General features: G+C 39.3%; 1 protein-coding gene across 3 annotated transcripts in view; it reads right to left on the bottom strand.

Annotated features, from left to right (window-relative positions):
• The window catches only part of CREB3L2 (cAMP responsive element binding protein 3 like 2), a 64,461-nt gene extending 52,170 nt beyond the window's left edge, over positions 1–12,291 (bottom strand). Inside the window, exon 1 of one of the 3 annotated variants that reach the window (XM_088141154.1) lies at positions 12,224–12,291. Coding sequence is in view for 2 of the 3 variants with exons in the window: in XM_088141152.1 (XP_087997278.1) it covers positions 11,663–11,764 (102 nt within the window). In the remaining variant the exon portion in view is untranslated. The other 2 variants (XM_088141152.1, XM_088141153.1) reach the window with 2 other exon arrangements.
• Positions 12,292–12,871: the final 580 nt, after the last annotated feature.

The raw sequence follows: 12,871 nt of genomic DNA, 5'->3' as shown, positions 1-12,871 counted from the left end.
TGTCTGAACTGGAATGGCTGGCCGAAGACAAAATAGAGTAGGGTTCTCTTCCAAGCTAGCCAACACCAACAAAAAAGCTCATGGATTTGTCATTGTATCAACACAGACATAATCTCATCAAGGAGGGAGTCCAGAAACTTTATCAGAGAATAAGTCTCTGCATAAGGGTGTGCTTTTGGCAGAGGGTCTCACCATACAAATTAACTTCCAGATGTGCCCCTGAGGCTGAAAGGCTTGGCCAACTCCTGATCAAAAGAGTCACATTTTAAAAATCACTTTATATAATATCCATTTGACTCACAACCTGAATTTCTACTGAAACATGTGTTCAAGGTGATCATCATTAACTAAAATGTAGAACACCCAATGAAAATAAATTAAAATGAATAAAAATGTATTAACCATTAAAATTCTGGCAAAACAGAGTAACTTATTTGGAATATATATTATCCCTCTACAACTCCCACCAATCACAGCCAGAAGGGCCACGGTAAGAGATACTGATATCTTTATGATAAACAACATCTTCTGGTTTAGGGCACCAATCTGTTATTGTTAAACACACACACACACACACACACACACACCCCTACCTCTTTGTGGTACTTTTATAAGTTTTTTTTCACCATAAAACATTTTCAGAAAGCAATTTCTTCAATGTCAAAGTTTAATAATTGTACAAAAAAGTCAACTGCAACTCATTTTTATATTACTGCTTTTCATTCTTTGTTATAAATGTAGGAGACCTAAACACACCTTACTCTAATGGCCTGATTGGCTAAGCCAGAATGTAGCTGTTTATTTTTCATTTTGTGTTTACATGCAAATTTACTGACAATGGCTTAGACCTGTACACAAATATAGTTCAACAAACCATGCTTTTAAAATTCTGGCTTTGTAATAAGCATGCATGTCAACAATATGACAAAGTGATACACACCTAAACTTACAAACTAGCAAACCAAAGCCCATCACTTTAGACCCAACTTTGGGAACCACTGAAAATATAAATGAAATTATATTTATTATATGTTGGTGTAAATAAAAAATTCAATATGAATAGAAGTTTTGGAGGGAAAAACATCACCTTGTTTGTTGTCAGCATTAAACCAAAATGTCGTGAAACTTTAATTCATAAGTCATCATTCCAAAGCAGTTCTGCAAGGGACAAGCATCACAGTCAAAGAGCACCAGCTTTTGAAAATGTCAGTTGAGCTAATGATGATTTAAATATAATAATGCGTCAATAACTGGCTTCAGCAGGATGGCTTCTTTAATCCCAATACAGACAATGAAATCTATCTATTTCAGGTGGCAGTACAAACAGAAAAGCATTTCTGAATGGCAACCCCCTACCGATTAGGATAATGCTGTCTTCCAAATGCTAGGCTGCATAGGGATGATAGTTGAAGTCCAAGACTTTTGGAAGACACCAGATTGTTACTATTACTCCAGGCTTTTCCAGCTTACCATTGTACCACACTTGAGGCCTGGCCTCTCCTTGTATTAGCACTTAGCAGCTAATCCTGAACAGCATAAGGGAAGCACCTGTGAGTTTCAGCAGAATTGTGCTGTATGGCACAATACATGGAATCCTTTCTCTAGTTTGACTAGCATTATTCCTACCACTTTCTGGAGCAGGAGGTATTACACCCCTAGAATGAAACTTGGAGGCCAACATTTCCTTCTTGCAGAAGCTGATTTGGTTTACACACACCATTGAGTTCATTTTCATGGTGGCTTATTTTGGAGTAAGTAGATCTGTGGGTCATAACATGTTAACTTGCTGGATGTAGGGGTAAAGCCATGTCTTCTATCCTGCTGCCAGCCCATTGATCCCTACACATCTGATTTCTTCAAAGTAGAGTCAGCTAAATTTGCAGTATCTTGGGAATCTGATAAATGCATGTTCAGTGACAGGCCACCCCAAGTAGGGCAGCCATTTTCTGAATGGACACTTTGAGGATGGCATTGCAAAAGGTTAGATTTTCCCATTTTAAGCCCTAAACATGGATAAGGTGCAAACAGACTTGTAGTACTAACAAATTTTAGAATTCTACTGTTGCCTAAAGGAAGATCATTTTTCCAGAGGCAGACATATTTTATTAATCGCAGGAACATTTCTAGGTGTTATTCCATGTTGTTAGCTGCAGCATAAGGAAATGTTTCTTTTATTGTAAACACAATAACCACAATCATAATATCCTACATTAATAATGAACCAAATAAGCTAAATTAACCAAATAAACCACATTAAACAAAGTGGGACTTATTTCTCTATGTGCAACTGTATAGGATATGCTGTAAGAAAGACTCTGGAAAATAAACCTAATCAAGAAAAAATGTGCTGAAATAAGGCAGCCAATTTGAAAATGTCACAAAAATGGTTATAAATCATTATGGATTCATATTCCATTCCCTTGAATGTATGTGCGGCATCATTAAATCAATACAATGTGCTGCACATTGAAAGACTGAGCTCTGGGTTTATTAAGGACAAAATACATGAATATAAAATTCCCCGACGTTCTCAGAAAGACGTTGAAGGACCAAGGACATCCACTTGCAAGATAAACTCTTAAAAGTGTCCCTAGCTGAATAAAGGGTTCAGAGTTTACATAAAAACAAGAATGCAAGTTGGTAGTTAAGTATAGCTGCCATTTCTGAGTAGTATATCTGAAGAGATAAGAAAAGCTCAAAGTTTCCCCACCTCATCGAAAAGAACAATCTCTACTCTGAACTTCAGCTGGCAAAACACAAGACAAGTTTGCTGGAAAATGAACCATGGACTCTTTGTCACATGCATTCTGACTATTTGTATCGTTCGTCCAAAATGTAGATGACTCTTACTTATAACATAACCTTTGCAGATCCCCTTTGGTCCTAACAAGAGCTAGTAGATTGTTTCAGCACAATTAAAATAATTAGGAATCACTAATACCATGCAGACACTAAGTAGATGAGGAAAACTAAGAAGATGGAGAAGTTCAATATCACAATTAAGCACAAGACTGATTAAAAATGGTTAACTGCTACAGGGAAATTGCATATCACACATTTCTGCCAAACTTTCATATGTGATGAGACATCAAGTATAGGAAGATGACTGTCTAACCTATAAGTAGTTCATAAGTGCAAGAGGGCCTCTTCTAGATACCCTGACTCAGTTGTTTTAGGATGCTAGATGGGCTCCTAGCGTCCTGATATATATTTCGATATCACTATATTTTTCTTTTATCAATTACTGTGTGGTATTGTAATCTGTAAGATATTTAGAGATCCATGACTGTGAAATCTTAGTGAAAATCAATCAACCAACCAATCAATATTTTATGAGCCCAACCTGAGAAAGCACGTAGCCCCAAATTACCATAATTAAAAAGTAAAAGCTTGGTTTGGAGTGACTTTATGGACTTGCTCAAGTAAGTATCTTGACAGCAATATGGCAATGGTTTGCCATCACATTCTTCTTCTTCCAGAATTTCAAATCAGCAATATACCTGGAAGACACCAGGTTGGAGAAGGCTGGTTTAGAGCATTTCATAGCTCATGATACCTGGACAGAAAACCAGCTGTGCTTAAGAAAAGGGTTAACTTTTTAAAAATGTAGCATGGACAAAATATTTGATATAAATTCTACAGTAATACTTTCATATTTACAAGTTGCTAATTAGGTTCATCCTATTTTTTGGTTTTTAGTTTTTAGTTTTGATTTTTGTATTTTTGTTCATGCTTTTATGCAATAAAAAATTAATGTTTCCATTCAAATCAATATGCTGACATTGGTTAGCCAGATACAGTAGTACCACACAGGATCAACATCACAAAAGATACCAAGATATAAAGACAAGTTGCTTGTTTATTTTACTGAAATAAGCAGGAATAAAAAAGGGTGTAACTTTTTCATATTAACTAACTTTGTGAACCCATGGGGTGTGTCCATACCAGAAATCTGTAACTGGCTTAAATTAATCTTTCCTTGTCCTTAGCTATCCTTTTAGATTAAGAGAATTCTACATTTTTGTCCAACTACAACTCACATGATTTTTAATAGAAATCCACCTCAAATAAAGCAATGTATGGTAACATAAATATAGGTAAGTTAGTATTATCTCAGATGGTAGCATACTTGACAATTTCCAGTATGTAGAAGAAATAATGTTCTTCAGTTTATTATACTGAGCAATTGTAGGTAAACACCTTGAAAACAGCAGAGGAAAACTCATAACTGAAAAGAGAAGTCATTAAACTAGAATTAGATTATCTTCAGCTCCATCTGAGTATATAGAATTTATGTTACTCATACACAAAGAAGAAAAACCACAAGGTTTATCACCTTAGCCCATCTAGATGCCCAAAAATGACTTTAAAGTTATAGACACAAACTCTCAACACACAACTCAGGTATTTAAAAAAAAAAAAATCAAAGCCATAACCTAGATTGCTTGCCCAAGTATAAACTGAGAGGATTGCTCAACAGAAGGATCTCTAGTTCTTCAAAAATCTGCTATTCAAGATGTTAAACGTGACTATTTGCCAAGAAATATTTTAACCATATAACAACTAGTGAAGAGAAGGCAAGGAGAAAAAGTTACGTATTGCAGAAACAGATGTAATCCATTTCACTATAACAGTTTCAACAAAGTGTAAGGAGCCTACCTTCATGGCAATGGAGAATTCGAAAATAAAATGGGCAAGAAGCTATTCAGAATCAGCTCTATCATATTCACCTTAACAGATAAGTTCCAAAATTCATGATGAGGAAATACTTTCATAAGGATCAAGCAATTATGCACAAAACTGCAAACAAGTTTTCAAGACCTCCAAATCACGTGGGAGAAGAAGCCTGAGTTGAGGAGGGAATTACGAATGCCGCATAATCAAAGTCTTAAAATGGAGTACATGATGAGATTGAACGTAGATGGATTCTCTGCTCTCCTTTGTGGAGACCACTACATCATCAACACAAGCTTTGGAAGGTTACTACACAAACAAGCCATACTCTATCGTTGATGGGAGTCAAACTTCTATATTAATATGTTTATCCCAGTATATTTACAGCAGCATTTATCTAATGGGAAAGCTGATGAACATTATATTATCTTTCTAGATAATTGTAGAGATCACCAGTGGACTACAAGTTGGAATCATCAGATTAGGTTCTAAGTTAAGACATTTGGAACAAATCAACACATACAGTACAGCATATCTTTCTTTCTTTTTTCTGCCTTACCATAAAAATCTTGAAGTATTTTAAATGCAAAATCTTAATTCTACCTTGTAGGACTCTGCATTTAAAATTATACAAACAGTTAGTGATGTCTGCCCACTAACAAGACATACATAGCACATGAAATCTGTAACCAAGAACACTCAAGTCAGAACTGTTGCCCTAACCTAAGCATAGTAACTCAAACATTGTAAGAGAGATGAGTAAGTTTGCCTTAGGACAATTGAGAAGACCTGAGTATTGACACAAGCACTGTGCATAGAGTCAATAAAAGGAAAATCTTTGTATAGTGTATCTCTTTAAAAAAAATATATTGCTGTTGTACTCTAAATACACTTCCTTGGGAGTAAAGCTCACTCAGTTTAAGCATCTAAATGGACATATAAAGAATTGCAATCTTATGTTATTTTAGAAAATCTTTTTCACGCATATCAGCGCAGAGTAAGAATCTACAGAAAGGTCAGGAAGGCTAAAAGCATGCAGTGTTAAAGGCTGTGATACCCAAGCACTGAACACTCAGTCACCATTCAGAATTCCCAACAAAACTGGACCACACTAGGTAGAAAAAGGGTGGGCTACACATCGTCTTTTGGTCTCTTCCATTTGCTAAGTGGCATCTTAACTTCTACACCTGGATTCATCTCCTCCAATGAACAGATGCCTTTCTTAATGGCAGAGACTGCAATATAAAAAAGATGCTTTATACTTGCTAACATCAGCTGCTATTTCAAGGCGGAGGTACAGAAATTCAAAGCGTAGTGGAAGTTGACAAGGTGGTAGCCTTTGTTATTACTGCTTGCCAAAACCTGTCTGTACATCAGAAGAGTGGGAAAACCCCCCACCCACAGTATTAGTAATCTCCCCTCTATTTTTTAAAAAATGCATAAAGAAATACATAACTCCAAAGCCTTGCATTTGTCCAGTGGGGCACCATCTCAGCAATGACCTCCATACATAATGCCTTAACTGAAACTGCTTTTCAGACAATCCTTGCTTATACACGGTAAGCCATGGAGGAATACTGTTGGCAAATAAACATGAATACTAGTGCATGAACACCAATAGACTGCATAATTTGGTGTATAGACATCTGCATATTGCACACAACTATAGTGTTCTTCATAATCCCCTGGACACCTATTGTTATTGGATAAGATCCAGATTTTCTAGGACTAATTCTGGAACTAACCCAGGCAAATACCAATGACAATGATGGATTGGGCGAAAATGGACAGATGGTTTATATACTGAACTATGCTGGCTCATATCTAAGAATAATACAGCCTTGAATTAGATCAGCTTTCTTCCCACCTGGCACTCTGTAGATGTACTGATCTACAACTCCTATAAACCCAATGAGGGTCTAGCTATGCTAAATGGAAGTTTTGGGAATCATAATTCAATGTACCTGGAAAAAGCTGTCTTATGTATTTCAAGGAACAGCTAAATACAGCTGTAGTTAGCAGTGAATAAAACGGTGTTAGCTGGAACTTGGTTCTTCTGGTTTCAACAGGATTCATTTATGACTAATTTATCTGGCTTAGAGCCAATGTCTTTTCAAACAAACTGCAACAACTATTTCTTAAGTACAACACAACTTTTTCATACTGGTACCAAAAATTTGACTCAAAACACAGGAGCAAGGGAGGGAACTGGTTCAGTTACCTTTTTTTCCCCCCCTCTGATTCACTTGTCAAGAGATATAAGGTATCTAGCAAAGGCTCTTCAAATTATCTTTCATATACATGGAAATATGTACAGCTGCTGAGAAGACAGAGTGCCTATTCATAAGTGAAAGATACAGGACCCACTGATACTTGGACATCAGCTAAAGTCGAGGTGGAAACTTGTTGACTCTAAATGCACTGAACTTCCAGAAAAGGAAGCCTGGGTAGACAAAGTAAACAAAGATGCAGGATACTATAGTTCTGAATACTGTATTAGGAGAACCACCCTGAACTAAAGACTGGAACTGTGTTCATATGGGTCATGACCTATTTAACTAGTTTATTGAATAAACTGTAAGTCCTGATTATATACCATGCTATACTACTGTTATTATGCTAGGCAAATCCAGTTTGAAACTTAGTGTAACAAAGCCATTGGCTGAGACTACACAAATGCGTAACTTTGTAAAAGTATTCACAATTGTTAGTAACCTTTGCATATGATGCTATCCACGAGCAAATACTGGATCAATTCATTGCTTGATAATCTTATATAATGTTCAAGTGGACACCTAGCCCTTATCCCTAATTATCCAACCATTACTGGATCCAGTACAGATCTCTGCCTTTACATCTCCATATTGTTCTGCTCTTACCTATTGGCATATTCTAACTCATGATCTAAAATCAACTAGCTTCATCATCATTTACCATTCAAAGCTCCTCTTCTCTCAAGAGACTCAACACTCTTCATTCCTCCCCCAGCTTTTATTTCCTTCAAATCCATCCTGAGAAGTCATCATTCTCACAAACCCTTTAGCAGAACCACATAGGTTTTAATACACCCTGTAACATAGCACAAACACATTTCAAATCACAACATATTCCTTTCCAATTTAACCCTTCCTCTCCTTCCTCTGGGCCCCATATTAGATTGCAAGATGCAAGACAGGTTTATAGTGCAACTTCTCCCAACTTATAGTGCCCTTCAAATACTGTGCTCTGGAAAACAGTTCGTATTGCTAATCTGGCTCTCCAAAATTCCAAGAAAAAGAAATCAATCTGCTTTTCTTGGATCCCAGGTATTGGGCTCAAGATCTTACACATACAAAGTATGTGTATAATTATGGTGCCCCTTCCAACTATGAGGGAGCTTTTCAACGATTCCATTTTGTGTGATGGCCTTTTTATTTTTAAGACAGAAATTCTGCAGCCTTGTGAAAAATGCATTCCCATTGCAGCTGCCCTTGAATACATTTGGAAGCCACACCTAATGAAGACAGTCTGACTTCTGAAAGTAGGAGGCTTCCACCATTGCATTTCAAAATTAGCATTGGTTTGGAATGAATTCATATGGAATTCTTCACAGAACAGCTCAAAGATGCAACTCTTAGCTTTTCAAGAAAGGAGTTGAAAGTTATGGGTTCCACACCAGCTCTCAACCCCAACACACAAACCTGGATGGATCTGGGTGGAGTTCAATGCAAAATCAGTCTATTGTTTTTTAATTACTCGGGGCAAATAAGAGTCCCCCCTTTTTTTTTTTTTTTGCTTTTCTGTCAAATCACCAGGGCATTTGTTTGTTTTGCAACTCAATTCATACATCTGTGAGTTCATCCCATTCTCTACAGATTGTAACCGAAAACCAGTGTGATGTGGTTATTCAGAGATGAAATTCAGGGACCATATTCTAATCCTTCCAGTCATGAAGATTATTCAGTTACACACAACTACCTGAGTGACTAATACGCTGTCTCTGACAGGCCACCAAAACCCTTTATTGGTTAAAGGAGAACATAAATGGAATAATCACTGTAAATATGAAAAGGAAGCAAAGATAAGTTGTAGAAGAGGCCTAAATGTGTGTTAAAAATATTAATATTTTGGTTATACAGACTTTTGTTGATATTAGGGACAAGGGTACTAAGTTTAAAATTTTTGATGATATTTGGATTCTGTTTTTTTTAATTCTTCTCGAAGTAAAACTGCTTGCCAGCACTCAGAAATATTTTTCATTACTAGCAATTAATAATCAAATTTATCTTCCACTAATGAGCATTTTGAGGATAAGGTCTGTTAAGCTATTTACCAAAAGTAAAAATTACCTTTTGTGGGCTTCAGTTCCAATGCCTGTTGAAAATCATTCCAACCAATTGGGAGGCTTAACACAATTTGTTAGTATGCCCTTGCCACCCCACAGCCAAAAGACCAAACCCCATCCCCAAATCATCCAGAAACACACTGAAAAAATGCATGAGAAAATTCAAGTGATCAAAGCAGAGAACAATATACTTTATACTTATATTAACTATTAAAAGTTGTAACACAAATATTAGAATTACACTACCATCAGTGCCAACTCAAACTTATATTTTGTTTCAGGAGTAATAAGATATTTAAGGACAAATAGCCATGATGAGAAATAATAAGCTTCTATGATTCAGATTATGCAAAAGGGTTCACACAAAAAAATAACCCTTCCATAGAGAGAGATGGCTATGTTAACATCTTTATCTCTGACAACTATATTTCTATACCCATTTCTTTTATTTTGTTCTAATACTGTGTTCATAAGGAACCTATATCTTAAAATATTTAAAGCTGGAGTTGGGTGGGCAATAAATTTAAAATAATAATTTCTTCCCTTAATTCTATTATTTCTGCACTGGCATATTTTCTTCACATGAAACCTCTCCTTGCAGACTCGACAGAGTTCTGTACAACAGATTACATATAGGGGCTTACTGATATAAACTTTAGTCCTGCTAGTTGGAAATAACCTGGTTATTTCAGGTCAGATAGTTTGATCACTGACAGTAGTACCATTAGTCTGACAGGAAGTCATTTTTAAGGGTTTCCACAGAAAGTGTTTCCATCACCTATTGCCTATCCTTTAAATTGGAGAGGAATCCAGTTTAAAGACCTTCTATATGCATCTAACACGTACACAGGAAGAGTTGTCTTCTTGGTCATTCTAACAGGTGGTAAAAACACGTGCGCAGTGCAGTAAATAGGGGAGGCAGAGCAATCTAAAGATTCCATGGCCATTGGAAGGAATTCTAGGAGCTATCATTCAACAGCATTTGAAGAGACACAAACTCCTAACCCCTGAGTTTAAAAAAAAAAAACTTAATCTACATGGGTAGGATATATACTAGACTTCCCTAATTTAGTACCTGACAACTCATACCATCAATCAATATGATCATGGATCATGCTGGCTTAGGATGACAAATATTATAGAAACATGTACATGAAAGATGACGGGTGGCAAGGTGTTACTAAATCTTAATAGATATTAATGTAATTTGCAAGTATAGCCATTCTGTACCATTTGCCCAGTTCCCATTTCACAGTAAACCACAGCATTATTTATTTTTGACTTAGTACATTATTTGAACCCAACCATTGTGATTTGGAACATATGGCTTATGTTGTAGTGTACTGGGTGAGACGGCTTTGACTTGGACAGTAAATGAAGAGTTCAGGAAACCAGGCTTAGGGCAATGTGTAAACCCAGTCTGGTTTTTACTAGTATGCACTCCTGAAGTGGAGACAGCATTCTTTACTTGGATTTTTGGGGGGGAGGTGATGTTGGTGTTTATCATACAGAAAATCTATTCTGCATACTTCAAATCCCTCGGCCCTCTGACATTTTCTACAAATTAGAAAATTTGTAGAAAAAAGAATGATTTATTCAAGTGTTCAATGTTAGGAATTTTTAAATTAAAACAAACCAAAAAAAAAAATCTACCCTGTCCTTTCCGGACAGTCTGATAAAGTTCTTTAAATCCACTGATTGGCCTTTTTCAACCAAGGATAAAAGGCCAAACATCTGGCATAAATTGCTGATCCTCATTTGGTCCACCATTTCTTTCAGAACTACCCCTACAAAACCACTATAAATATTTCTTGGATTCCTAGGCCTCCACTCCCTTCCAAACTGGCTCATGTAATGATAGCAATGACAGATGGGATAGTAAGACGGGGAAAGTGGGAAGCCAGACCTGCATTTTCAAAGCACCAAAATCTTACCCAAGCGAGAGACCGTTATTATAGCTCCCACAGCCTCCTCTTTCCTCGCTGGCAACTTAATAGGAACCTCTTGACTTGCAAAACAGGAAGGAAAAGAGCATTCAAAGTTACTCAGCAGGCACTTTTGAAGAAACAAAAATTGTTGGAGATAGTGTTTATTTTTTGCTCTTTCCTTTGGTGTAGACAGTTCTGGAGAAGCAAAACATTCAGCTGATTTCCTCCTTGCGTCAGAGGCACTATTTCACTCCTGCTGAAATTCCTAACTCCAGGCTCTCCACCATATTTAACTCTCTTCTGAGAATGCCTAACTCTTCTTGCATCCGGGAATGCCCAACCAGGATGTGCCCCAACACCCAGAGCATTTCAAAATACCCATTCCCCCAAAAGGGAAGCTTATGTCAGGCCCCGGAAGGGGGGGGGGGGAGGCAACACCAGAAGGAAACGCCAAGTCCAGATCCGTTCATTTTCAAAAAAAGAGCCCTCTTGCATCAGCTGGCCCCACCACGATGCTCTTTAAGGGTATCGGTCTCATCCCTACCATCGCCAGCCAGCCAGGCTGCTCCTAGCAAACGCCCCAAGGTTGCTACCAGCAGGAGAACTTTTTGAAGGCGGGCATCTGCAGCTGAGAACTTGTTGCTCTTCCTTCCACAAAAAAATCGCCCCTCCAAAAAACGTCCGCTCACCACCCAGCCTTCCTACACCCCAGCTCGGCGACGGGCGCGTTTCTCACCGTGTTGTAGAGGAGGGCATCGGAGTCCATCGGTTCCGACAGCTCACTCAACTTTCGATCCCATTGGAAGAGGTTCTGCTCCCCACCGTCCAGCACCTCCATAGTCAGTCGGGGCCCAGCAAAAGCAAACGGGGGGGGGGGAGGCAGGGAAGGGAGCAGATGAGACCCTCTCAGCGGCCCCTTAGTACCGTCCCGGGAGGCAGCTTCGTTCCATAAGGAGCCGCGAGCCCTACGGCGACGTCTGCCAGCAAGACTCCCGCCCCCCGGCTCCTGGCTCTCCCAGAAATGGCCACCCCCGCTTAAAAGGAGACTGAAAACTTCAAGGAAGCAGCGCAACAACACTACTCGAGAGGCAAAGCGTCACTGTCTCCTATGAGAGAACCAGCAGAGACTGGCGGCTAAGGAAAGGAAGGGAAGGGAAGGGAAGGGACGCTACAACCCCCCCACACGCACACACTCCGCCTTCGGCTTCACAGTGACAACAGAGGCAGTTTCTCCCGCAGCCTCCACTCTACCCGGGCTGAACCCCGCTCCCCGGCCAATCCCCAGAGCCGAGCGAACCTGCTTCTAAGGCTGCCCCCCAATCAGAGTCCAGGAGCCGCTCCCCGTCCTCGGAGACCCGCCCTCCCTGCCGCACGGCCGCTTCGGCCCCCTCTCCAGCTGTGGAATGTGGGCGGGGAATCCCGGCTACGTCACCGAGGGAAAGGCCCTCGGGTCTGTTCTGCCCTGCCGTTCGGTTTCTCCCGGCTGACCAATAATCCTGGGCCTGCCGGCGGCAGGAGCGTGAATTGCAGCCAATGGCTTAGCGACAAGAATACAGCTCCGGCTGAAACCCCGCCTGCTGCGGGGGGCGGAAGCAAAATAAAGCGCTGAAGGCAGCAGACCTGGAGGAGCGGGGTGGTTCGCCAGGAGCTCTTGGTGACATTTAACCGAAGGGAGAGGAAATTACCCATGTAAATGGGATTTCTGTTGGCCTTTAGTTAAAAGCCTAGGGCGAGCGTCTGTAGTTCCGGATTGAATCATCCTTCAGCCTATAGAAACTGGGAGCAAAGGTGGCTTTCTTAAGAAAGTAAACACCGCGCAGGGGGAGACGAGGATATGTTTAATCCTAGCAGAAGGAACAGAAAGATAACAAGGTCGATCCAACAAAAGTGCCCTGGAATGACCCAGATGGAGTGCTGCCTGATGACTGCCACACATCCTGGATAA

The sequence above is a fragment of the Python bivittatus genome, unplaced genomic scaffold (assembly GCF_059951505.1).
Source record: "Python bivittatus isolate LINGU-HERP-01145 unplaced genomic scaffold, Pbiv_v1 ctg000330_np1212, whole genome shotgun sequence".
Lineage (NCBI taxonomy): Eukaryota > Metazoa > Chordata > Lepidosauria > Squamata > Pythonidae > Python > Python bivittatus.
Note: the sequence above shows the minus strand (reverse complement) of the source record. Positions and strands in the feature narration are given on the sequence as shown.